At 36.7% G+C, this 24,275-nt stretch overlaps 1 protein-coding gene across 1 annotated transcript; it reads right to left on the reverse strand.

Moving 5' to 3' along the window:
• Positions 1-3,693: 3,693 nt before the first annotated feature.
• LOC308683189 (sodium/glucose cotransporter 1-like) lies at positions 3,694-22,460 on the reverse strand (the record flags this gene model as incomplete). The annotated part of the gene is made up of 15 exons (XM_081353509.1): positions 3,694-3,908; positions 4,210-4,315; positions 4,695-4,910; positions 5,039-5,207; positions 5,312-5,462; positions 5,556-5,663; positions 7,128-7,263; positions 8,474-8,685; positions 8,789-8,869; positions 18,291-18,396; positions 18,987-19,091; positions 19,222-19,281; positions 20,679-20,783; positions 21,576-21,647; positions 22,326-22,460. 15 exons carry the CDS (start codon positions 22,458-22,460, stop codon positions 3,694-3,696), a joined length of 1,977 nt encoding a protein of 658 aa, XP_081209635.1.
• Between the last annotated feature and the right edge of the window lie 1,815 nt (positions 22,461-24,275).

The following is a 24,275-nucleotide window of genomic DNA, read 5'->3' on the forward strand; positions in this document are numbered from 1 at the left end:
ATCTGCTACGGCATGTGTAACATTTTTCTATCAACTCTGCATAATCCTTCGCGATCGATATCGTTATTTAGCCCAGGGAAGCGAGGAAACGGAAGTGCCGCACAAAAACCGCATATTGGAACCATGTTTACTTACGCGTTCGAAAATAAGGTGAAGTCCCGCCCCTTCCGTAAAACAAGAAAATAATTATTTTCTGGTCCTGTTTGAATTTTGCCATGAATGTGAACATATGTTGTCTGTGAATTTTTTATATAACTTTTCGTGTAAAGAATGCTACAATTTAGCGTGTAGAAGTTTGATACGGGACTTTGTGAGCACTTCAACTCCTCGCTGCTTTCGACGCGTTTGAAACGTCAACACCACTAGCACACGGACACTAGCTCACGGATCCCGCTAAACATGGCTGTGTCTTTGGTGCACTTCACCTCCTTCTTTCAGGGAGAGGACAAAATCGTTGATGTTGGCGAAAACCACGGGTAAGTCAACTTTATGGGGTGACGTCACATAGGCGACATGTAGTCTTTCTCGCTATGTCTTTTCCACAACTGCTAGCCGAAGAATCATACCATATACTGTCAAACTTTGAGGTCCAGCGGGGTTTTACGGAAGGGGCGGGACTTACCAGCTCTAGATCTTGGCAGGGCGTGGCGCGTGGGCACAAATAAACTGATGTTGATTTTAAATTATTTTATCAACTTGAAATACAGGCATATTTTTGTAGATGTGTTACTAAAAATATGCATATATTTTTACGTCTCATGTTAGATCCATAGATATAAACAAACTGCTTCTGTGTGTCGCATAGATGTCGTCATCGTCTTGCTGCTCCCTCCCCGTTCTGTGATTGGTTCCCTAACTGAGGTGAAAATCTGGTCCATGGTAGCCAGACTGCCTAGCAGCGTGAATAAAATCGCGCTGCGCAAAAGGCAGCATGGGGAAACCCAGGCTAGTTTGAAGGTACCGTTATAGAGATCAGTGTTTGCTTTAGTTGGGATGTTGACCCTTGACTTTTTTAACATTAGTTTTTCACTTGCTGCTTGAACTGTTTGCAAGCCACACATGTGCATACACACATGGTTTGAGAATGCAGTTTGTTAAATTGATTATGATGACAAAATCATCATAAAGCCTGTTCCTTCACTAATCTCATTCAGACTTTAATCCTGTATCAGAAGTGTTACATTACCACCACTGTGAAACTACAGTAATGAGTTACAATGATGATTTTTTAACACATCATGCACAACCAAAGAAACAGAACTACACTGTCTTGTGGATATAAAAAACACTGTCAGAGATAAAAAAGCGTGCAGCAGTGCATGCTGGGAGTTTTATACTATCCTGGAACCCAGCATGTATTGCGACATGAAACTTTTTATTGTCACCATTGTTGAGATTCATATTCTGATTGTTGATGTCTGTCTGTGTCTGCATCAAGCAGGAGTTCAAAATGTTTTAATGCACTGTATGATTTCAATATTCTTCAGAATAACTGGTTACACATACGTTGCTGGATAATAATTATAAAAATTATGGATAAATATTAAATACCCATAAATACAAAGCTTATATAGTACAGGATGAGATCAGAGAATCAGACGATTATGGCATCATCTCAACAGCCAAAAACACCTGATAAACTTCCTCTTGGCTTTTTCTTGCTATAACAAATGTCTTTTATAAACTCACATTTAAAGCAGCCAGAGAGAAACTAATGTTATAAAGTCAAGGGTCAAGAGCCCAACTAAAGCATACTGATCTCCATCATGGTGACTACAAACTTTATTATTTTCAATAAAACATCAACAACTAAATATCTGTTAATTCTCAACAAGAACTTTTGTATATGAAAGAAATAATGTTAAAATGGTTTGTAAACTGTTTTCACAGTTTTGCTTGAAGTCAGTTGTAGTTCTTGTGTGTCTGAATTCACTTACTTATTTTCATTCAAGTGGACTATATTAGAGAACTAATGTAGGGAATAGTGAATTAGGGTATATAGGGTGTGATTTTGAACACATGCAACTGAGCGGTGACTCTGAGTGGTGTTAATTCACAGTATATTCCTGTATGCTATTTTCTCGAAAAAAAAAAAATATATATATATAACTCAGAATGCATTGTTTTCTACAGTAGATTACTCTTTTAATTGAAAATGTTATGATACTGTCAGAATTTGACCTTTTTTTATAGCAAGGGTTAACAGTGTAGATCACTGTCTGTAGTATTATCATGTACAACTTTTCATTTTAATAGTGTATTAGTATATGTTGATATTAACTAATATTAATAAAGGCTTTAGAAGTGTGTTAGTTCATGTTAACTAATACAGTTAACTAATGTTAACAAATAGAACCTGGTGTGAAGTGTTACTGTTACATCTTCACAATTTGCATTTCCTGAATAAATTCACTTATAACTATGAAGTCAAATAGTTATGTAGTTCAATTTATATTTTCAGACTTATAACTATAATAATATTTACATTTCTATATTCAATGTTATAAGTACATTTTCAGATGTATTGAAATGGTGAACTGATGGCATTCAACAATATCAAATGTCTAAAATGTGAAACTCATCCACCAAATGAATATTTCCTTCTTCTTCAGGGAAATGTATCACTGAATCACACTAATAGATCACTCATTGTGTCTTCAGTTGCTGAAGAAAACCACAATGGGCCTGGACTTTGGTTTCAGATGTATCGATAGAATCTTCATGAAAATTAAATATTAACTTTCCTCTGGTGCTCAGGCCTTTGAATGAGTCTGCTCACATCACGTTACGCTTAGAAGTTTATATAACTGTTTTCAGTGGTAATTTCGCCAATTCTGAACACGATTCTGGCTTCTTACACCTGTGCATCTCAATAAACCAATAAGCACTAAAATTCATTAATTTTTATTACAATCAAGACAGAGAACATTAAATTAATATATTACAGAGTATACACCACAGCAACAATATTAATATTAAATAAAATATCTTACCTTCTCCCAGACAAAAATATATATATTTTAACTTACAAGAAAATCAAATCTTACCAAGTAGTAAGACCATTTATAAAACTTATTTTTGGAGTTTGGTAGATAAGAGACAGCTTAAAAATGGCACTGAAAAAGACTTTGCATTGATTTGATCATAATGTATCAGAAGACTTTACAGGAAACATACAACAGAGTGGACTAGAACTTCGTATTATTAGTTGAAACTGTTACTCTGTAATATGTCAAAGATATAAAGGAAGAACGTGCGGTTTTGAACAAGTAAACATTGTTAAATGTACAGTAAAGACTGCCGGACATGTGTTAAATTCAGATACTGTAGCAGCTAAGAATGATTTTACAAAAAAAAAAACAAGGACACGATTATATGAATGAATAGTTTTGGTCTTGGGTTTACAAGGAAAGTCAGTTTGGGTGCTAAAAACAATATTATATTAATTAAAAATTACAGAAAAAAAAATACATTGTATTGTAGTTCCTGCCATCAAATCAAAGTACAATAAGGATGAAAAGGGTTTTTGTTGAGGATATTATAAGGAAGTATTGAGTGTTTCAAGAGGAAATTTGTAACCTCTCACAATCTGATTAATCACATTTAGCTCGATGTCACTGATAAGGTAACATTTCTGTCCACAGAATACAGGTCTAATATCCTTAACAGAGTTAGATGATACAGATGTGATCTTTAACCAAAGAAACCATGGAAAAAGACACAGACGGTGAGGAGGATAACAGCGTTAGCGTTGACCACGTTTCTCCACAGGGGTTTTTCAGTGGTGTCGGTGAGCTTCAACTTCATCGCCGCCTCCTGTTCTTTAGTCAGTTTAGGGGCATTGCCTTGATCAAAGCCGCAGAACCAGTTATAGGCCTTCTTACAACAGCTGGGTTCCTCACGCACCTCTGCAGGGTCAAGAGATGAACGGAAACGGTTGTTATTAGTTATTAAAAGTTAATATGTTACATGTGCAATGGGATTTACACAAATAAGACGTGTCTGGACCAACATCCTTTGTTTTTCCTAGAACAAACTAATCTAGTCAATTAATCATGGCCATAAACTAGTCTCAGCATCAGACGGCCCACCCACAGACACCCACAGTCCGTTTACTGAACCACCTTATGCACGCTGCACACAAAAACTGTGAGTGTTACCTCTGCTACTTATCAATGATTATGAATTTGGTGGCTTGAGCAGACGTACCTTCTGTTTCCATAGAGTTGGAATCCTGGTCATCAGTCCAGTCATCTAACTCCAGATCTATCCTCTCCTCAGTGCTGTTCCTCAAGCTCCAGCAGAGCCTGTACAGCTGCACAACAACAAGCGGCCACAGAATGAGGGGCCGTGACAGAGATGTTGCTTTTTTATAGATACAAAATACAGCTACAGTATACACTTGCTTCATGTCTGTCTGTCTGTCTGTCTATTGATCAACTTAATGCTTCTTTTCTAAATAAAACTAATAATTTATTTAAAAAGAAAAAAATATTTTCTACCCAAACTTTTACTCTACTCTACCCGAACTGCAGTATAATGTTATTGTTTACATATAAGATGTGTATTTCAAGTAAAATAAGAATATTTAATATTTGAAAAGAAAAAAGGAAAATATGATGGCACAGAAGCATGATTAAGAATACTGTACAATACTGAAGAGTTGTAGTAGTTTTGTTATAAGAAGAGCTTACATGTTTGTCGTCGATGGGTTTGGTCATGAGGGAGATGCCCAGTATCAATATACAGGACAGGGTGAAGAGGATCAGTCCAAAATAGAGGTAGTGCACACCACAGATGATCGTGGGACAGTTACTGGGGTTCACGCAGCTGCCCGTGCCATAGGCAAACTCGGTTATCATACGCGCCAGACCCACCAACAGACCAATACACAACCCGTAGAAAGCGCCCTGTGAGGGAATACCAACACTGTGTCAATAGATAAAATATTTTTACAGCAAGACTTTGACTTTGAGTAGTTTTGAGAGAAAAAAACTTTTTTAAATATCAAGCTAAATTTAACAAGCAAAAAACTCACTGCTTCATTGACTCTCTTGCAGAAAATGGCGAGGCAGAAGACAGCGGCGATGGGCGGTGCCAGATAACTGGTGATGGACTGAATGTAGTCGAAAAGCTGGCCGCTCTGAGCTGATTGAACCATGGGGATCCACGCGATACTCACGCCGATCAGAAACAGCATGAACAACCTGTACGCATGAACACAGGCACCTCAGAGCCTTTTCACATCATTTTCTGCTCACAAGGTCAGAAAATCAATATGCAACACATACAAACAGACACGAGAACGCACCTCCCAGCAATCATGAGCTCCTTCTCTTTGGCTTTGGGACGGATCTTGGTGTAGATGTCCATGGTGAAGAGTGTGCTAGCGCTGTTAAAGATGGAAGTGAGTGAACTCATCAGAGAGGCCAGCATGACAGACAACATCAAGCCTCTGAGACCTTCAGAAACACACACAGCAGTTTAGACCCATAACACCAGACAGATCCTTCAAAGCATGTAAAGAGAAATAACTAGAAATATCAGGATATTACCGTTTGGCATCAGGTCCACCACTAGTTTCGGATAAGCAATATTACTACAGCCCACACTGGCTCCACAATAAGACACACACTCTTTTGGATCCACACATGCAATCTCATCTGACACAAACAAGAGAATATACAGAAACATTAGTTTCACTAATAATAGTCTTTGACTGTTCACTGAACTTCTGATTCACGTTGCATACAAAATGTGGCAAAAATGGGTGCACATTACTTTTGGATTGACAGAATTTCTTATCTCATAAAAGTCCACATACCATTTCCAAAAAAATAAAATTGTTGTGGAATCAATTTACCCTCCCTGAAATGTCACATCAAACAATGCTATTTATTAATATTTTTAACTTTTATTTTTATATGATCAGTTTAGTTGAGGTACGACATTAATAACATATTAAATAACCAATTAAAACATGAAAATCACTAGTAGTATTAATTATATAGTAACAATATTTTTAATTACCTTTTATTTATTGTTTTTGTTATGTGCTTTTGGCATTTTTATTATTATTTTTATATTTCTATTTAGCTTTATTTTTTTATTTCAGTTTTTAGTAATTACAGTATTTCAACTTAAACATTTTATTTCAGCTACTACTATATTTTTAATTTTCATTTACTGTATAAAAATGTTTTTCAACTAATTTTAATTTATGTCAGCTTTACTTAAAAATTAACAACATTTGTGTAGTTTTAGTTAACAACACTGTGTCAAACAAAACAAACTGCGGTTGGTTTTTTAAAGTGTAAGTCAGACACTTGACCTGGGATGCATTTCCTATACAGCGACGTAACTGTTTACTACCATAGTACAATGCATCATTGAAGAAAACAACTAGCTAGTTATGACTGTTTCCCGAAACCAGTACTAATGTAACCCCCCTACCCTAACAGAGGGAATGAAGACGTTATGTCCCGTTGCCACAACCGCTGTATTAAACGGCCAGGACGCCGTCTCGGCTCTGAAGCACAAAACTTAAATGAGGGAGTGCTGCACGCTTCCTTATATACCCGTCTTGCAAGGAGTGGTTTGTGATGCAAATCTCACTCGCCAATGTCCATTGGCTTGTTTTGTTTACACTCGAATGTGCCGAGATCCCAATTCGTCAGCTCGTTCTGACGTAACGTCTCGGTTCCCTCCTTTAAGGAACAGGGGTTACATTAGTAACCAAGACAATGCTGTTTGCGAATATTTGTTGGAACTATGGTTTCGGGAAACAATGACTCATTGAACTATGCTGATAACGACAGAACTTGCGACTATATGTAGCTAACGATGCTTTTGGGAAACGCTATTTACGCGATTGTTTGCTAGAACAAGAGGATAGTAAGTTGCTAGCATATTCTGTGAGAAATACATGGACCAGATTACATTCTGATGGGCAAAAGTCTAGTTCTGTGAGACTAACAAAACCTAGTTGGCCAATGGCCATATATATCACCTCAAACATTAAAGTTGCCATTAAATATCACTCATTTAGGATTCAGTCAACGTATTTGTTAACATTTACATAATAGTTTATCACCCATCTCAGCCAGGATGCTGCCAGTCGTTCTCACCTGGGTACAGCACTCTGCTGATCATGCCAGGGAAAACCATGAGGAACATGGGCAGAAGTTTGAGATAACCACACAGGATGCAGCCAGCTTTCACATGGGACAGGCTCTTGGCAGAGAGACAGCGCTGCACTATCACCTAAAACAAGATGGAGTGTTTGTGTGAATAACCCAGAGGAACATTTTAGTGCTCAGAATCGTTTAGTCCGGTTATTGACTGTTTAAAAAGTTTACAAGGGCTTGCTAATTTGAACCTTTAGAGTTAGATTTTTTTTTAATAGTTGTTGTTCAATATATACACACCTGTTCAAAGGTTAGAGTTCAGAGAGATCTTTTGAAAGAAGGTTTTTTAAAGAAGTCTCTCATGTTCACCATAGCTGCATTTATTTAAATATTATTACAGTTTGCAATAACTGTTTTCTAATTGAATATATTTTAAAATGTTATATATTCACGTATACAGTATGTATATGTATATGTATATATATTTAAGGTATCTTAATTTCCTGCCTAAACATATCAGGTACTCTGGGTTAAAATGATAAAGAATCAACAGTGCATAGAGAAACAAAAACAGACGCAAATAAAACAATTGTTAAAATGCAGGTAATGTACGTCATGAACTATAATGAACTATAAACTTTTATGGCTGTATTTTTCTCTATAGTGCCAGAGTACAAACAAAGAATATTGAATACTGTTGGTGAAAACAACAACATCTGCCTTTATGACTGATAAGACTTTTTGGGGAAGAAATCTTCACTAAACGATAAACTCCCCTCAGAGGAAGAACATCCCCATAACAATATATTTGACATGAGTGAATCTGTTTATGTCTCCATGCATCTTTTAAAGCTAAAATATTGATAATTTTTGCTAATGTCGCCTAAATCAACAAATTACTATAGTCTGAAACAATGAAGCAGTAAGTCTTGTTAATGGGCTGTTGAACTAAATTAACCGTGGTGAATCTATATCTGCTTTTCTTTGGCTGTTTGTGTCTCTTATCTTATTTGGTGGGGACTAAACAGGGGTCAGACTAAAAGCATGCCTGTTTAAGCTTAGACTCGCTCTGACTAAAACAAGAAACAACTTTCATCCTGAGAAACTCAAGGTAAAAGTGCAGTTTGTCGTCCAAAAGTGGACACATAAGACATTTAATTTGTATATGTGTGTGAATGTCATGTTAGCATGTGTAGGATAGACCTCTTATTTTCTCAAAAAATGCTTCTTATGTAAAAGACAAACAAACATATATACGCGCAGAATTAAGCAATATGAGAAAGTAGCCACAATCTAAAGTATTACTTGACAAAAATGAGTCAGCAGTCCTAATAGATAATCAGTACCTGGTCAGTGCACCAGTACCAGCCAGCCTGGATAGTAAGACCAAAGATCAGTCCGGGCCAGGGCAGATCACCAGAAAGGGGGTCTCTAAAAATGTGGAACGAGTCCGCACGAGGGGTGTAGCACTCTTCACTGATGTTTGCACCCAACACTGACGGGATCGCATTCATATAACGGTCCTTGAAGTTCTCATAGCCTCCGACCTCATTGAACGCTGAAAGAAAATGGTTGATGTTGAAGCAAGTAGTCATTAAGCAGACTTTCTTTTTTTTTTATCCAAAAAGCTTAAAGAACAGGACAAAAGTGAATGGACGTACCAAAGCCCATGAGAATGAATGATCCCACAACCATGATGACGGTCTGCAGGGTGTCTGTGTAGATGACTGCAGCTAGACCACCTGTAGAAGAAACAGGGAAGGTTTTTCAAGTAAAAAAAAAAAAAGCAACTGAAAAAATCTAGTTTTTAGAAATGTACATTTGGCATTCATGTTAGTTGATTTTTTTTATAATATTGTAAAGAAACTTTAATTGAATGACTTTACAAATGTATGGTGAGGTCACCATTTAGTAAAACGTAATAACATATTCAGTAACACTTTAGTTCGATGGTCCACTTTAGAAATTTTACTGTCTGCAAGTAACTTTGCAATTAGATGTCAGCAACCAGTTATTAGAGTATTAGTAGACTGTCTGCTTAATATCTGCTAACACTTTATTTTGATGGTCCACCAACGGACATTCTACTGACTAAAAGTAACTTTGCAACGACATGTCAACTTATTCTACTTGAATCCCTTGAACACCTAACCCTAGCCTAACAGTCTACTAAAGTCTACTAATACTCTTGTGACACTGTCATATATGACCCATGTTTTAACCACTCTATATACAATATATATTAATGATTTTATGTATATTAGAGTTTTAATAGGTTTGCATGTTGTCTTAGTAAGTTTAGTCCATTTTATTCCTCTTATCTGTTTCATATGTGTGTATGTCTTTAAATGATCATAGGTCTTCCTGTCATGTGAGTGATCACATGACAGGAAATAGGAATTACACAGCATAAAGGAAGCAGCATGGCATTCAAACAGGATCGCTAACACATCAACCGATTGGTGATCACCAACAGCCTGGACTGTGGAGTTACCTTTTGAGGACTTACCTTTCCAGAAAGCTGGAAATGTTAGCTGTGACACCAAAGCTCCAAAGCGTGTCAAAAAAAAAAAAATTGTGTGCGATTTTCAGTGAAGCGTTCTATCGATGCTTGTATCGTCCTATCAAAATCATGTGACCAGTGATGTCCGAAGCTTCGTTTCACACACACCCACGTCACTGTTTTGTACTCCGATTCAAAGGTTTAAAAATGCGCGACACAGGGCACGCCCTTGTGGGTTGTTAAGGAGTGTTGCGTTGCATTGAACTGTTTATTGTATTGCGAGAGTTTAATTGAGTTTATTCTATTGTGAGAATTTATTGTATTGTGAGAGTTTAGGAGTTGATCTGTATTGTTTTGAGTTACTAGGAGTATGAAATGGAACAGATTGCTGTTCTGTATTTAATATATTGATTCATTAATTTATTCATCTAGCCATTTATTCATTTTTGCTTCTAAGATTAATGCGTTGGTCGGTTGTGAAACATTTTGCGACACATCGCTTTCCCTCACTTTCACCAGCAGATGTCCTCTTCATGCTCTGATTTGAAAAGCATTGAGTAATGAACCTTTTTCTAATACAATTGTGTTGAAAGCTTTGCTGGTACAGAAAGCTTCACTTCGCAATCACTACAGAAAGAGCACTTTATTGGATTATCACCAGTGTTGGGTGTAACGCGTTACTGTAATAATATTACTTTTTTCAGTAACTAGTAGTGTAAGGCATTACTCGTCTGAAAATAGTAATATTATTACAGTTTTCCCGAGCTAGTTACTTGCGTTACATTTGCCAGTAGCACCTTCATCACACACAAGGCACGCAACACAGAGAACAGAAGGGAAGGGGAGGAGGGCGTGAATGGAACAGTGATTGGTCTGGGTTTGGCACGAGGTATCATTTACCATCACCGATTGGTCGACAAGCGGCAGTTAAGGCCAATCAGGGATGACTTCCCTAATGAATATTCATGAGTCTTCCCCTACCATCCTGGGAAAAAAAATATAGCGCCCCGGACGCGCGCGCGCAGCCCGTTCACTCTCACCGCCTTCAAACAACACGAGCGCTGTATTGCTCTCTCTCCCTCGCGCATATAGTAAAAGGTCGGAAGACCGGTTGTGTTTTATAGACAATTTTGCATATAAATTACTATTTATAGGGCTTGAATTACAACCTGAAACTGCGCATGCGCGGGTAAAACTGCTGTGGTGAAACTGTGGCTCTGCGGCTCTGCAGACAGATATTATTGGGGCAGATGGGGAAAAATGGAAGCGTCAACAACGGCAAGTACAAGTACAGTTGTTTGTAGTTATTTGTGCTAGACAGTGCCAGTCTGTTGTTGGCGTAATAAAGACCCTAAAGAACACTCCTCCTTTGTATGTTCTCCCTCCATCTGATGCATCTCAGGCAATTATAGAGTAATTAAGAAAAAAAATGTAACTAGTAATATAACTAGTAATATAACTAGTTACTTTCTCCAGGGAGTAATAAAGTAAAGTAAGGCATTACTATTTTTGAGAGTAATATGTAATATGTAATATATTACTTTTTTGAGTAACTAGCCCCAACACTGATTATCACTGTGGATTGTGTATACACCAGTGGACACATTCACATTGGGACTATAAACACACTGGGACTCATTCAGTCTGTTTTAGGGTATAGCGTTATGGACTCTATGCTTTTAACAGACTGAGGTTTCCTGGTTTTACTGTGTTGTTTTAAGATTCATGTGAACAATGTAAATACACTTCATTTATTGATTCTATTTCTGTTGTTCGTCTCATCTTTTTAAAGCACTCTCAACCTCACACAGTTCCCTAATTTTAACTCTTGTAACTCAACCTACTGGGATGATTGTTACACTCTAATGAGAGTTAGCTGAGATGTAGTTGCAAAGTTACTTTATATGTACTGTATAGTAGTTAGTAGAGTGTCTAAAGTGGACCATCAAAATAAAGTGTAACCACATATTTCCCTTTAGACCTTGAACACATGTAAGTGTACATATCTTAATCAGTATTTTCAAAAAGTATTTAACCATTTTTCTTGCCCTAAAGTGTGTTTAACTGCGCTTGATGTGCACTTGTAGTGTTCTTCGAATCTTAAAAGTATAGGGTGAGTGGGCCCTATGCTGGACAGGATGGTCAGTGGGGAGCGGGTGACCAGGGCTGTAACGGCAGGATGGGTAGCCTCCAGGGTGGCACTGGCAATACAGGGAGCCAGAGAGGCGTCGCTAGCTCAGGAAGCCAGAACAGTACCTGTAGGTGATGGGAGCCAGGGAGGCGCCGGTAGCTCAGGGAGCCATGGAGGTGCCAACAGTACAAGGACCCAGGGATGTGCCGGCAGTTCAGGGAGCCAGGGACCCAGGAGCTTGGTTCGGCATCTATGGCCAGGGACATATAACCTATGGGGAGCTATGGGGTTATGAACTAGAGCGGATTCTGGTGCGGGCTCATGGGCTGGAACGGACTCTTGTCAGGGGCTAGAGCAATTACTGGACTCTGGTCAGGGTCTTGAGCCATCACTAGATTCTGGTCAGGGTCTTGAGCCATCACTAGACTCTTGTCATGGTCTTGAGCCATCACTAGACTCTGGTCAGGGTCTTGAGCCATCACTAGACACTGGTCAGGGGCTGGAGCCATCACTGGACTCTGGTCAAGACTGGAGCCATCACTGGGCTCTGGTCAGGGGCTAGAGCAATCACTGGACGCTGGTCAGGGTCTTGAGCCATCACTAGATTCTGGTCAGGGTCTTGAGCCATCACTAGACTCTTGTCAGGGTCTTGAGCCATCACTAGACTCTGGTCAGGGTCTTGAGCCATCACTAGATTCTGGTCAGGGTCTTGAGCCATCACTAGACTCTTGTCAGGGTCTTGAGCCATCACTAGACTCTGGTCAGGGTCTTGAGCCATCACTGGACTCTGGTCAAGACTGGAGCCATCACTGGGCTCTGGTCAGGGGCTCTCAAATGCACATAACTGGACAGGACCACATCTTCAAACCCATCAAGGCAGACAGGAAGGGCAGGCACTGGATTTCCACACACTGGAATGGACTAGGGAATTTCTCTCACTATAATGGAGTGGGAAATTTCTCTCACTATAACTGACTAGGAAATTTCTCACTGGACCGGACTCAGGAATTTCTCTAACTGAAACGGACTCAGGAATTTCTCTAACTGAAACGGACTCAGGAATTTCTCTCACGGGAACGGATTCAGAAATTTCTCTCACGGGAACGGATTCAGGAATTTCTCTCACGGGAACAGACTCAGGAATTTCTCTCACGGGAACAGACTCAGGAATTTCTCTCACGGGAACGGATTCAGGAATTTCTCTCACGGGAACAGACTCAGGAATTTCTCTCACGGGAACAGACTCAGGAATTTCTCTCACGGGAACGGATTCAGAAATTTCTCTCACGGCAAAGGATTCAGAAATTTCTCTCACGGGAACGGATTCAGGAATTTCTCTCACGGGAACAGACTCAGGAATTTCTCTCACGGGAACAGATTTAGGAATTTCTCTCACTGGAACAGATGAAACGGCTGGTGCGGACTTCACTGGGACAGACTCAGAAATCACAGGAAGAATTAGTGGTCTTTCAGGACTAGCTGGGCTGAGTAGAAGGGCGTAGAGGATATATTACTCTAAAGTGTACATATTCACACCCCACTATGGCATCTTAGAGAACAAAGGTTCATCCAAACCTCTATGAAAAATCTCCATCAGCACAACATCTTCTGTGTATACTGTTAGCCAGCTCCAGGAATTCCCCAACGTATTGCTCAATAGGGAGGCCATCTTAAGAGCAGGAGAGCAATAAATCAATTGGGCAGAGAAATTGGCTCATGGTTTATGTGTTAGCTGTAGGTCTGGTCTTCTGTCACGGAATAGAGGGTGGCAAAAACAGGTAATATCCAAACAATGGTTTATTGCAGGAAAGTAGTGATTGGAACCAGTGAGTACTGAATTGGTAGATCAGTGCTGAAATGCAGATGGTGAATGACAGATCTTTTCTGTTGTAGGTGAAGATGATGGCATACTTGATGGCAAGAGAGGACGGATGACTGGAGACTGGAGAAGATCGCACAGGTAAGTTTCTCAAAGGTAGGTGGTCAGGTTGGTGGTTCTTGGTAGGAACGACGAGACCAGACAAAGGTGAACTGAAGAGTGACTGCTTATATGGTGCGTGGGTGATGAGTGATTATCAGCGGCAGGTGTGATGATGGCTGAGTGAGTGCAGGTAGAGACCAGAAGGGATGCTCGGAAATGTAGTTCTGTGGTGACTGGGCTGGTGACTGAGGATTGTGACACTTACTGTAAGTGCACTTAAAGAGAGCACTTAAAGTGCTATGACTGTTTCTTAACACACTTAAGCACACTTTTGAAAAATACACTGTAATAATGCTGCATTAAACATTTGGTTACTTAAGGTTTAATTTTATACAGTACTTATTTATATTATTCATTTTAATTTGTAAAATGTAATCTTAATTAGAGTTAGAGGTTGGTTTAAGGGTAAGTTGCTTGTAGTTATGCATGATTTACTGTTATTAATATAGTAAGTACCTGTAAGATGTGTAACATTGGACACTAAAATAAAGTATTACAAAACGTTTAACTTTAAAGTACATTTTAAATCATGTTTTAATAAGCTTTTGACATACTTTCTTTTGAAGTGTTGACTAACATGGTAAAGCACATTTACTTAATTTATAATAATTTTAAATGTAGTAAATTTAAAGGTAATATATTTATAATATATTTTAAATGAATTAAGTTGCAGCTTCATTACAAATTACAAATATATTTAAAGGGGTGGTTGATTATGATTTCACTTTTCTGACTTTAGTTAGTGTGTAATGTTGCTGTTTGAGCATAAACAACATCTGCAAAGTTACAAAGTTCAAAGCAAAGGGAGATATTTGCTTTTAAAGAAATCGTTTTTTAAGGACTACAACAAACGGCTGGTAGGGACTACAACACAACATTCCTCCCGGGTTAGTGACATCACAAACCTTAAAATTTACATAAACCCCGTCCCCGGAACATGATTTATAGATTATCAAGGCAGAATATACTAATCAATGACTAGAAGATAACTACACATAAGCTACATAATTCATCAACTAACCATTCAGAATGTCCTGTTGCATTACATGTTGTCACCTCTTGAGTCTCTCCATCATTTTCTGAATCCAGTTTGAACATAAAAAGCTAAAAGTTTTTGAAAATTTTAATACATGTCTGTGTGAGTGCAAGCTGTTGAAGCTCCGCCCTCTGTGCCTGGAGCAGCAGCTCATTTGCATTTAAAGGAACAGACACAAAACAGTGCGTTTTTGCTCACCCTCAAAGAATAACAATTTTAACATTCTATATAAAAATATCTGTGGGGTATTTTGAGCTATAACTTCACATACACTATTTGGGGACATCAGTGATTTATTTTACATCTTGTAAAAAGGGCATTACCACCGATTTAAATATATGACATTACATTTAACATGCAATTAAATGCCCAAAAACATTACATTTAGTTTGCACTTAAGCAGTGGCGTAGGTTTGATTTTGAAATTGGTGGGGACGGGGACATCAATATAAATATATTTTAAGTTTTGATCGAAATTATTGCTAAGGATATATCAGTGTCACTGGATATTGGTAGGGACACGTCCCTAGCGTCCCTACTAAATTCTACGCCCCTGCACTTAAGTGTATTCTTTTCACAGTATTTTATTTCCTTAATAAGTACTCTTTTTAAAAGGATGCTAAAGTGAAAAATCTTTTTCACAATGGTGAACTATCCTGCACATCCAGATTTTTTTGAGTTAGACACATTCAAGAGTCAACATATTTAGTTGATCCTTGAACAACTTTTCTGTCTGAAAATTTAATCCAAACCATATCTCATCTCTGAAACCTAAGCATATCAATAAATTATCCCTAAAACAAGAGGGAAATGATAGTTAAATAACAGTGATGTAGAAACACCTAACCCTGGTTTTAAGCTTAAACTTGACATAAACTGTAAACTTGTCCTTCAAATCTGACTGATTGATTAATTGGAATGTTGTTTCAGGATCAACAAAGATGACCCAGGTACTTGGTGAAATCACAGTTAAGAGTAGTGTCTTAAGTTCTTGTATGATCCACTAGCAGTTAGTCAGGGGCAGTCGGTCTTTTCGGTATCAAGTTTGCCCAATCTATGTTTTTATGTAACTGATTTAAAAAAGCTATGAACAGTCTTAAAGAAAAAAAAAATGTCTAACTTGTAAGACTAGTCTTAGAGGTTAAAGGGGTGGTTTACTGCTTTTTTTCTTTGCATGATTGTGTTTATGGGGTGCAATATAACATGTCTTCAGGGTTTTTTTTTTTTTAAGTCTTATTTTTCATAAATTTCACCTTTATTGTAAGCCGCTTTCTCCTCTGTCATTTGAACGACCGGTTGACTTCCTGATTCTATGAAAACAATCCCTTGGAAACAGTCAATGGGCTCAGATTGGTTAGTTGGGCCGGTGTGTTGTAATTGGCTAAACTGCGTAGTGCATGTTGTCCGGAAACTTCACGCCCATTAACTTTACGGGCGAAAGTTGCATGTGCTCCGGTCAAATGTAAATATCAGACCCAGAAAGCGGCAATGAAGAGAGTCAAGCAACCTCCGTAAACACGGCTCTTACAAAACGTTTCTGAATGGTACATTTTTTATTATTATTATTCTATTCTAATCTACTATTATTATATATGTATTTCGATATGCTGTTACTTGAAAATGCTACTGCTGCTTGTTAGCTTTTGAGATACGGTTTTCTCCTGATTAAACATTTAATATAACTGAATAAATGACTGAGTAATACCGTTTTTAAAAAATAAATTGTTTTAACTTCAGCAGTTTGAAGTTTGCTGTTGCGATTAGGCTACATATATATTTTTTTTAACTTTATACACGTTTGTCTTATACACACAAAATAGCATCGAACTAACTGGCTATAAACAAACAGCGTTGGCATTGGTTTACGTTCTTGATCAAATCAATCAAATATACATGGAAAATACATTTACAAAATTAGTGCATAATTACAAATTCAGGTTCAAAATGTTTGTACGCGTTTGTAAGTGGCTACTAAAGCCAGCGCTGGCATTTGTTTACGTCCTTGATAAAACTAAAACATTAAGTTATGTCTGAAATTATACATGCAAATACATTTCAAATTATTAAGTCTTACTTACAGGTTGTGGCCCAACAACTGCTGCCTCTGGTTTTAAAGTTGGAACTGCTTCATGTTTTAGTAACAGTTTCTTGTTGAATCCGGCATTGAATTCGTGGAGATTCTGGAAGCTGTCTTCCGTAAAATGCGCAGCACAGAGAGCTATTACGATTGAAATTTTCAGGAACATAATCAAACATAAATTTTAGCCATTGTTGACGAACTACAGCGTCCGTATGAAGCCCAAACACAGAGGACCTGGCAGCTGGGTGAAAATAACACACTTTCGACAGCATGGCTACAGCTCTCCACTATAACTCCTCCTCTTCGACAAAGCCACAGAAATATGGCCATGTCTCCCTTTTTTGCATGGGTTAGTTACGTATAAAACCCGGGAAGTACCTCGTTGTAGTCCCATTCGAGTCGTTTTTGTAGGCATTAAACTTCCTGATTTTTAAAAGTCGATATCTCTGCTTACATTGAACTTTCAGCGCAGCAACTTTGCAGATAATGTTCATGCGCCAACAGCAACATTACACACTATTTAAAATGAAAAAAGTGAAATCACAATCAACCACCCCTTTAATGCAACCTGGTTCTGCAAGCTATCCTTGCCTTGTCTTAAAATATCCAATTATCTGATTATCTTCACTCATGAGGGTCTGGAGGGGTCCTCTCTATGATATCATTTCCTGTCTCTTCCTGGCTTTTTAATGCACAGTTTTACATGTTGGTCAAACCACATGACTTCACCCCAAAAATACTTCTCTAAAGCCTTAGTAACAGAAGTTTAGTAGCCATAGGACCATACAAACACTCTCAGCCACAGCTCATGTAAACATTTACTGCTGGCAGGAAGATGTCTGATTTCTTAGTGTTTATTGATGGGCTGGTATGTTCCTGAGATAAACCTATTACACAACAGACCATTACAGAAGTTTAAAGTCACAATGCAGCTTGCCTTGAGCAGGCTTATCATCTATTGTCAGAATGGGCAATTACTCATAACACATACGTATCACGCTACAATAAGCATCCCACTGCATGGTCCTACAACTCTAGACTTTACTCTCTGTTGTAGTATAAGCTTTAGGGACTATATAAAAATCAATTTCGCATCCCTTAAATTATATATTAAAAAAAATGGAACGCAGGGAATGTGGGTATAATACATTACATATATATACAGTATATATATATATATATATATATATATATATATATATATATATATGTATATATATATATATATATATATATATATATGTATATGTATATGTATATTTTCAGTTGAATTTGTGGAAAACACTTGAAACATTTGTTGTGTTGAACTATTTCAATTACTTTTGTTTGATTTGTTTATTGCAAACAGCTGAAAGTCTGATTAGAACTGTATATAAACTGTCATATACTATATAGTGCAATGGTAAAGTTTGCAGTATTTATATCAACAGACCTGTTACTGTATAAAGAGCTGTAATCAGCAGCAGAATAATCACGGCCAGGTAAATGTTCAGTCCCAGAGCCTGGTTGATAAAAATGGCTCCTGCAAACATGTCCGCCTGAGAAGTGGAAAAGGGAGAACATTTGTTTGAACTGTCTGTTTCAAAACAACATCTTTATCTTTCTAATCTAAACCCCTTTTAGTCTGACTTCACATGGCAATAAAATATATTTCCACATGGAAATCACCGCCATTTCAGACTATAACCTGTGTTAGTGAAGACTTTATGTAAAGATTATCAGCAAACTAAATACAGAGGCTGGATAGACAGCACCATATTGTGAAAATGTTGGCAAGTTCCAACTGAACTTTCAGTTAATCATTGTCAATCGATGCATAAGGGGGAAAATGCAAATGTAAAGTAAAACTTTATATAAAAGCATAAGGGAAAGTGTATATATTTGATCTTTTGACTGGTACACCAATTGGTTACAATTTAGTTTACTTCAAATGTTCTTGTACTTGACGTGTGCATAGTTTCAAAAAAAGCTGCATTCATAATGATTAACAAGTGTATCATTATACATCACTGACAGTATGTTAAAGTATCCTTAAAGTATTGCATGACAGCTACCTCTCAAATAACTAATCTATTAGTATTTGATTCCTGTACTTTTCTGTAAGGGCTGAGACAGATTTTGGACTCACAGAGATTTTGGTGAAAACGTAGAGAATCAGGGACAGCAAAGAGAGATAGATACGGATACGCTGCCCACCAAAGCGTTTCTTCAGGTACTCCGGCATGGTCACAATCTGCAGATAACACCAACAAAGGACCATAAAAATGATACCACAGAGATAAAGTACACAGTCATGTTGTGTAAGTAAGCAATATTTGAAAGATTTGTTCTGTAATGCTGGAGAGGAAGGAATGTAAGCATACCCCAGCCTTTATGTAGATTGGCACGAAGAGCCATCCCAGAATAATCACAACAACAAGAGCCTGAGAGGGGAAAATTAAAAAGAGACTGTAATTACAGATATTTGATTTTATATTTTCTACACATAATCCCATCAGTGTTGTTACTGTTAACTAAAACTATAGGATAACACTTTAGTTTAGGGCCCAATTCTTATTAGCATGCATATTACTAGGATATTGTCTGTTTATTAGTACTTATAAAGCACATATTCATGCCTTACTCTGCATGACCATATTCTGCATCCCTTAATCCTACCCACTAACAACTACTTTACTAAGTACCAATCAGCAGTAATCAAAAGTTTATTGAGGCAAAAGTCGTTAAAAAGTAGTTAAAAGTTAGTTAAAGGTAGGGTAGGCAACTTGTTTTATAAATACTGTTAGTTAAACTGGTTGAAACGTAAAGTACTTAAATTACTAAAACTTTAACTGAAATAAAAATAAATTATAGCTAAATAGGAATATTAAAACTAATAAAAATGACAAAAGCACATAATAAAATGACTAAAACTTAAAAAGAAAATTAAAATGAAACCTGAAAACGTAAAAATAAAAGCTAATTTAGAAATATTAATAAATACTATAACTGTCACAATCCTGGTTTTGTCTTGTGTTTTTAGAGGACTTTTATGTTGAAATGTATACTCAGTTCCTATTGTTTCCTTGCTCCCTTCCTGTGTTTGGTTCCTGTTTTCCTTGTTGTCTTGCCTGACTTTCTTTTTTTTTTTGCCATAGTTATCCTCATTAGTTCCCATGACTACTAATCACCAACACCTGTCCCTAATCAGCCCCTCGTTAACCTGTCTATTTGAACCTTTGTGCTTCAATTGTTGTTTGTTGGTCATTGATCTTGTATGTGTGTTCCTGTTGTTACTCTCCTGCCTTTGATGTGTGGATTTATACTCTTGCTTCTTGGATTGGATTCTGGATTCTGCGCTTGTATTTCTCGAATAAACTTGTGCTTGCATATGGATTCTTACTCTCTGTGTAACACGTTACAATAACACTATATAAATATTATTAAAATAACACTGATGTTTAATTGGTTCCTTAATATATTATTATTATCGTACTATAATAACAATAATAATAATAATGCATGGTATACTTTTATCCTTCTAATAAATAATACTTTTGTTTTTTATTGTGTTGAAAAGCAGACATAAAATAATAATTAAAGTTCTGAATATCTGTCATTTTTATCATCATAAATGATTATATGTATCAAAAATTTGTTATTGTAAATTATTCCTCAATTCCTAAATAAGAACATATTGCAATAATACAGCTCACTTATCGGCAAAATACTTATAAAACATTATTTTTATTTTCTTTTTCTAGGCCATAACATAAATTCATGACGCATCATAATTATTAAATATCATAAATGTAATTATTAGGCATTTTTTTAAACATACATTCCACTCAAAGCCTCCAATGGCGATACCAGAAGCTGCTCCAGTTCCTGCTATTCCTACAAAATGCCCACTTCCAATGTTACTTGCAAAGAGAGAGGCTCCAATCTGAAAAAAAAGTTTAAAATACTTCAGTTGTACTTCATATACTAATAAACAAACATTTGATTTTAAGTGTGAGGGGTAAACTCAACAGAAATCAGAAATCTAAGTGATCTGCTGCCTTTTTGCATGACAGAATGGTTAAAAAGTCAACAGCAAAGGATTGTGGGAACTGTATGTGAAGCGTCTTGCTTCAGAAAATATTAACTCTTGTCTACTGTTTCACTATAACTGGCAATACAATCACCATGATGATAAGCTATAAAACTGCTTCTTGTGCACAACCTGAGGTGTAACTCAAACAATAACGATTGGAACAATGAACTTTGTAATAACAAATAAAAAGTGATAACTTTAGCATGGACCAAAGCATGATAGCTCCATAAACACTGCATGCATGAGCAAAGCATATCAGCTATAATGAATTGTGGGTTGCATCTGGCATCAGTGCATTATGGCCCAATAAAAAGATTTAATTCACCCTATCATCATATCAAGGTTCTGAAATGGAGGAGCAGTCAAGGTCATTATCATGCCATATCAGTAACAAAGTGAAATCACTGGTCATGCTATTGATAGATACATAATCAGCTCCTACTTTTATGGCCGTTTCAGTCTTTCTTACGTAGTACATTATGACAGAAAATTCACCACATTTTGCACACTGATTGATCGCTATTGATGTAGTAAATGTTTAGGCATTGTCATTTTGTATATGTCCATCACATCTGGCGCACAAAACAAAATGCTTTTAAGGTTTAAAGCTTGGTCATCCACCATCCAGGTTCATTTCCTTACCGGCCACCACACCATACTTCTGCCAGCCAGGAAGAAGCCTCCTACTGTGGATCGATTTGTCCGTACCATTGCCTTTGAACAAAAAAAAAAGAATTCAATTCAGCATATGAAGAGTTCCAGAAACTAAACATTTTAGACAAAATCACATTTGACTTTATATGGTGTCATACCTGCTGACACATTTCACACTTACATATCACATTTGCAGTCTCAAAGTGTTGATGGATTGGTGTTTAATGGCCTTGTTTGTTGTTTGATCAAATATGTTTGAATTTTCACAAGAGGTTTTAAAATGTTCTGGATTTCCAATGTTCAAATATAGTTGGAAAAAAACTATGCCAGTAATATAATACCCTCAATTAAGACTGTACCAAAACTACCAAGAATATTGTAATGTTTTGTATGAAACATTTTAAATAATTTAGTAATAATTTAAAAAATATATATTTTTTTGTGTTTAATAGATAGAAGTATCATTATTAGTATCCACATTTATAATAAAAAAAGACCATTGCAACAGTTAATTTTTGCATAGATTTCAGCATTTTTGCAAAAAAACACCCGTGTTGTATTCCAGTTATTATATTATATTATATTATAAACTTTTTGCAAAATCAGTCAGAATCCTCATTCTTTCTTCAAATTTGTCTCACACAGCCCTTTTACATTTATATTTTGTTGACGCAAGGTTAACAATTCACAAGTCTGTCAATGGAAAATGTTGGTGGATGTAAACTGCTGGCCACTTACCCATACTCCCACAGCCAGAACCACCAGAAAATATATAACAATCACCGAGATGTCCGCTGGATTGTTAATATAAATGGTGACATTTCTTCTGTTCTCATTGCGGAGATAAGAGAATCCAAAATAATCTTCCCCCATTTTGATGGTGTTTGCAGGGCAAGAGGAGCACAACACTGCGTCCCTCTCCTAACTCAAACGTTCACCTGCAGGTGTGTGACTGTGTGTCTGCACGCTTTCACTTATACGTGTGCATCTACAGATGGGTGTGACCTCCTCAGAGTAATTTATAAAAGTGTGTTTGTGACTTACAGCTGTCAAAATCTGAGATTGAGAATCATTAATGATCAACATTTCATCAACCACATCACCTGCATCTTAATTAATGGGTTTCATTGATTCAGCTACAGATCAACTACTGCAATTTATGGTCCAGACATTAGTCTACACACTGTAACACTGGTTATAAGGACACCCTGATGTGCAAAGTGGCATTGCAGCTTGAAGACAAAAGAAATTGAAAATGGCTGATGAAACATCAAACTAAATTGTGCATACTGGGCTCCAACACTACAGATGGATCATTTAATGGATATGAATCACCCTTCCATCCTGAAGCGATACAATTGGCAAAATCTATTCTGTATACTGAGAAAGTTGTAAAGGATTGCTGCTCAGTGCCTGATTAAAAATGACTGAAAACTGATTTACAGTGTATTTATTCTTAATCATAAAAATATATTAATTATTATCATTTATAATTTGTATAATCTAATTACATACCACATTTAATTACCAAAGCAAAAAATTGTGCATTTAAACATTTCCCTATGTGTTTTCATTTAGCCATTAGCCCGATTTATACTTCTGTGTCAACTCTCGCCGGAGCCTCTACGCTGTAGGCTTCGCATTGGTTTTCATACTTCTGCGTCGTTGTCTGCGCTGACGTACAATACACATGCAGAGGGAGCATGCGAATCCCGAGGGAGGGTTTCTAGCAGACCAATCACAGCGCTTGCGGTCTGCGTAGAACTGGCGCGTTGTTACATTTTTGCACCTCAGGGTACGCCGAAGGCTACGCGTGCTACACACAGCCCACGACGTAACTACGGCGTGAGTTTGACGCAGAAGTATAAATTGGGCTTTTAGTTTGCAAGCTAACAGTTTAGCTACTAGCATTAACAATGTAAGAAAAACGTGTTGTCCGAAATCACAGGTATTACATTTGGTTTGAAACTTATGGGGCGCCGTTTGTAAAGAGGCTCACGCTGAAAATAACAGCAACATTTTGTCACATTTAGCTTCAAACAATGTTTAAAAAACTGGTATGAATTTTTGACGGTCACTTTTTACCACATTTACAATAATATTTGTCAACTTAGAGATATTTTAAATAGTTAAATCTAAATATTAAATGTTACACCTAAATGTTAAATGTTAAATCTAAATGCTAAATCTAAATCTAAATGTTAAATCTAAATCTAAATGTTAAATATAAATATAAATCTAAATGTTAAATCTAAATGTTAAATGTTAAATCTAAATCTAAATGTTAAATCTAAATATTAAATCTAAATCTAAATGTTAAATCTAAATGTTAAATCTAAATCTAAATGTTAAATCTAAATGTTAAATCTAAATGTTAAATCTAAATGTTAAATCTAAATGTTAAATCTAAATGTTAAATCTAAATCTAAATCTAAATGTTGAATCTAAATATAAATGTTAAATCTAAATGTTAAATCTAAATCTAAATCTAAATGTTAAATCTAAATCTAAATGTTGAATCTAAATGTTTGGGTTGAAACTAAATATTTAACTAATATGCAAATTCAAAATGCCGGTAACAGGAAGTGCCAAAATAAAAGCTCGAGGTGGTCAGTATAGCATGGTTTATAGTGTCAAATAACGAATAAAAACCATCTCATCCGAGGAAATGGACTCTTGGACATAGAT

Source organism: Scardinius erythrophthalmus (genome assembly GCF_964197995.2).
Source record: "Scardinius erythrophthalmus genome assembly, chromosome: 23".
Lineage (NCBI taxonomy): Eukaryota > Metazoa > Chordata > Actinopteri > Cypriniformes > Leuciscidae > Scardinius > Scardinius erythrophthalmus.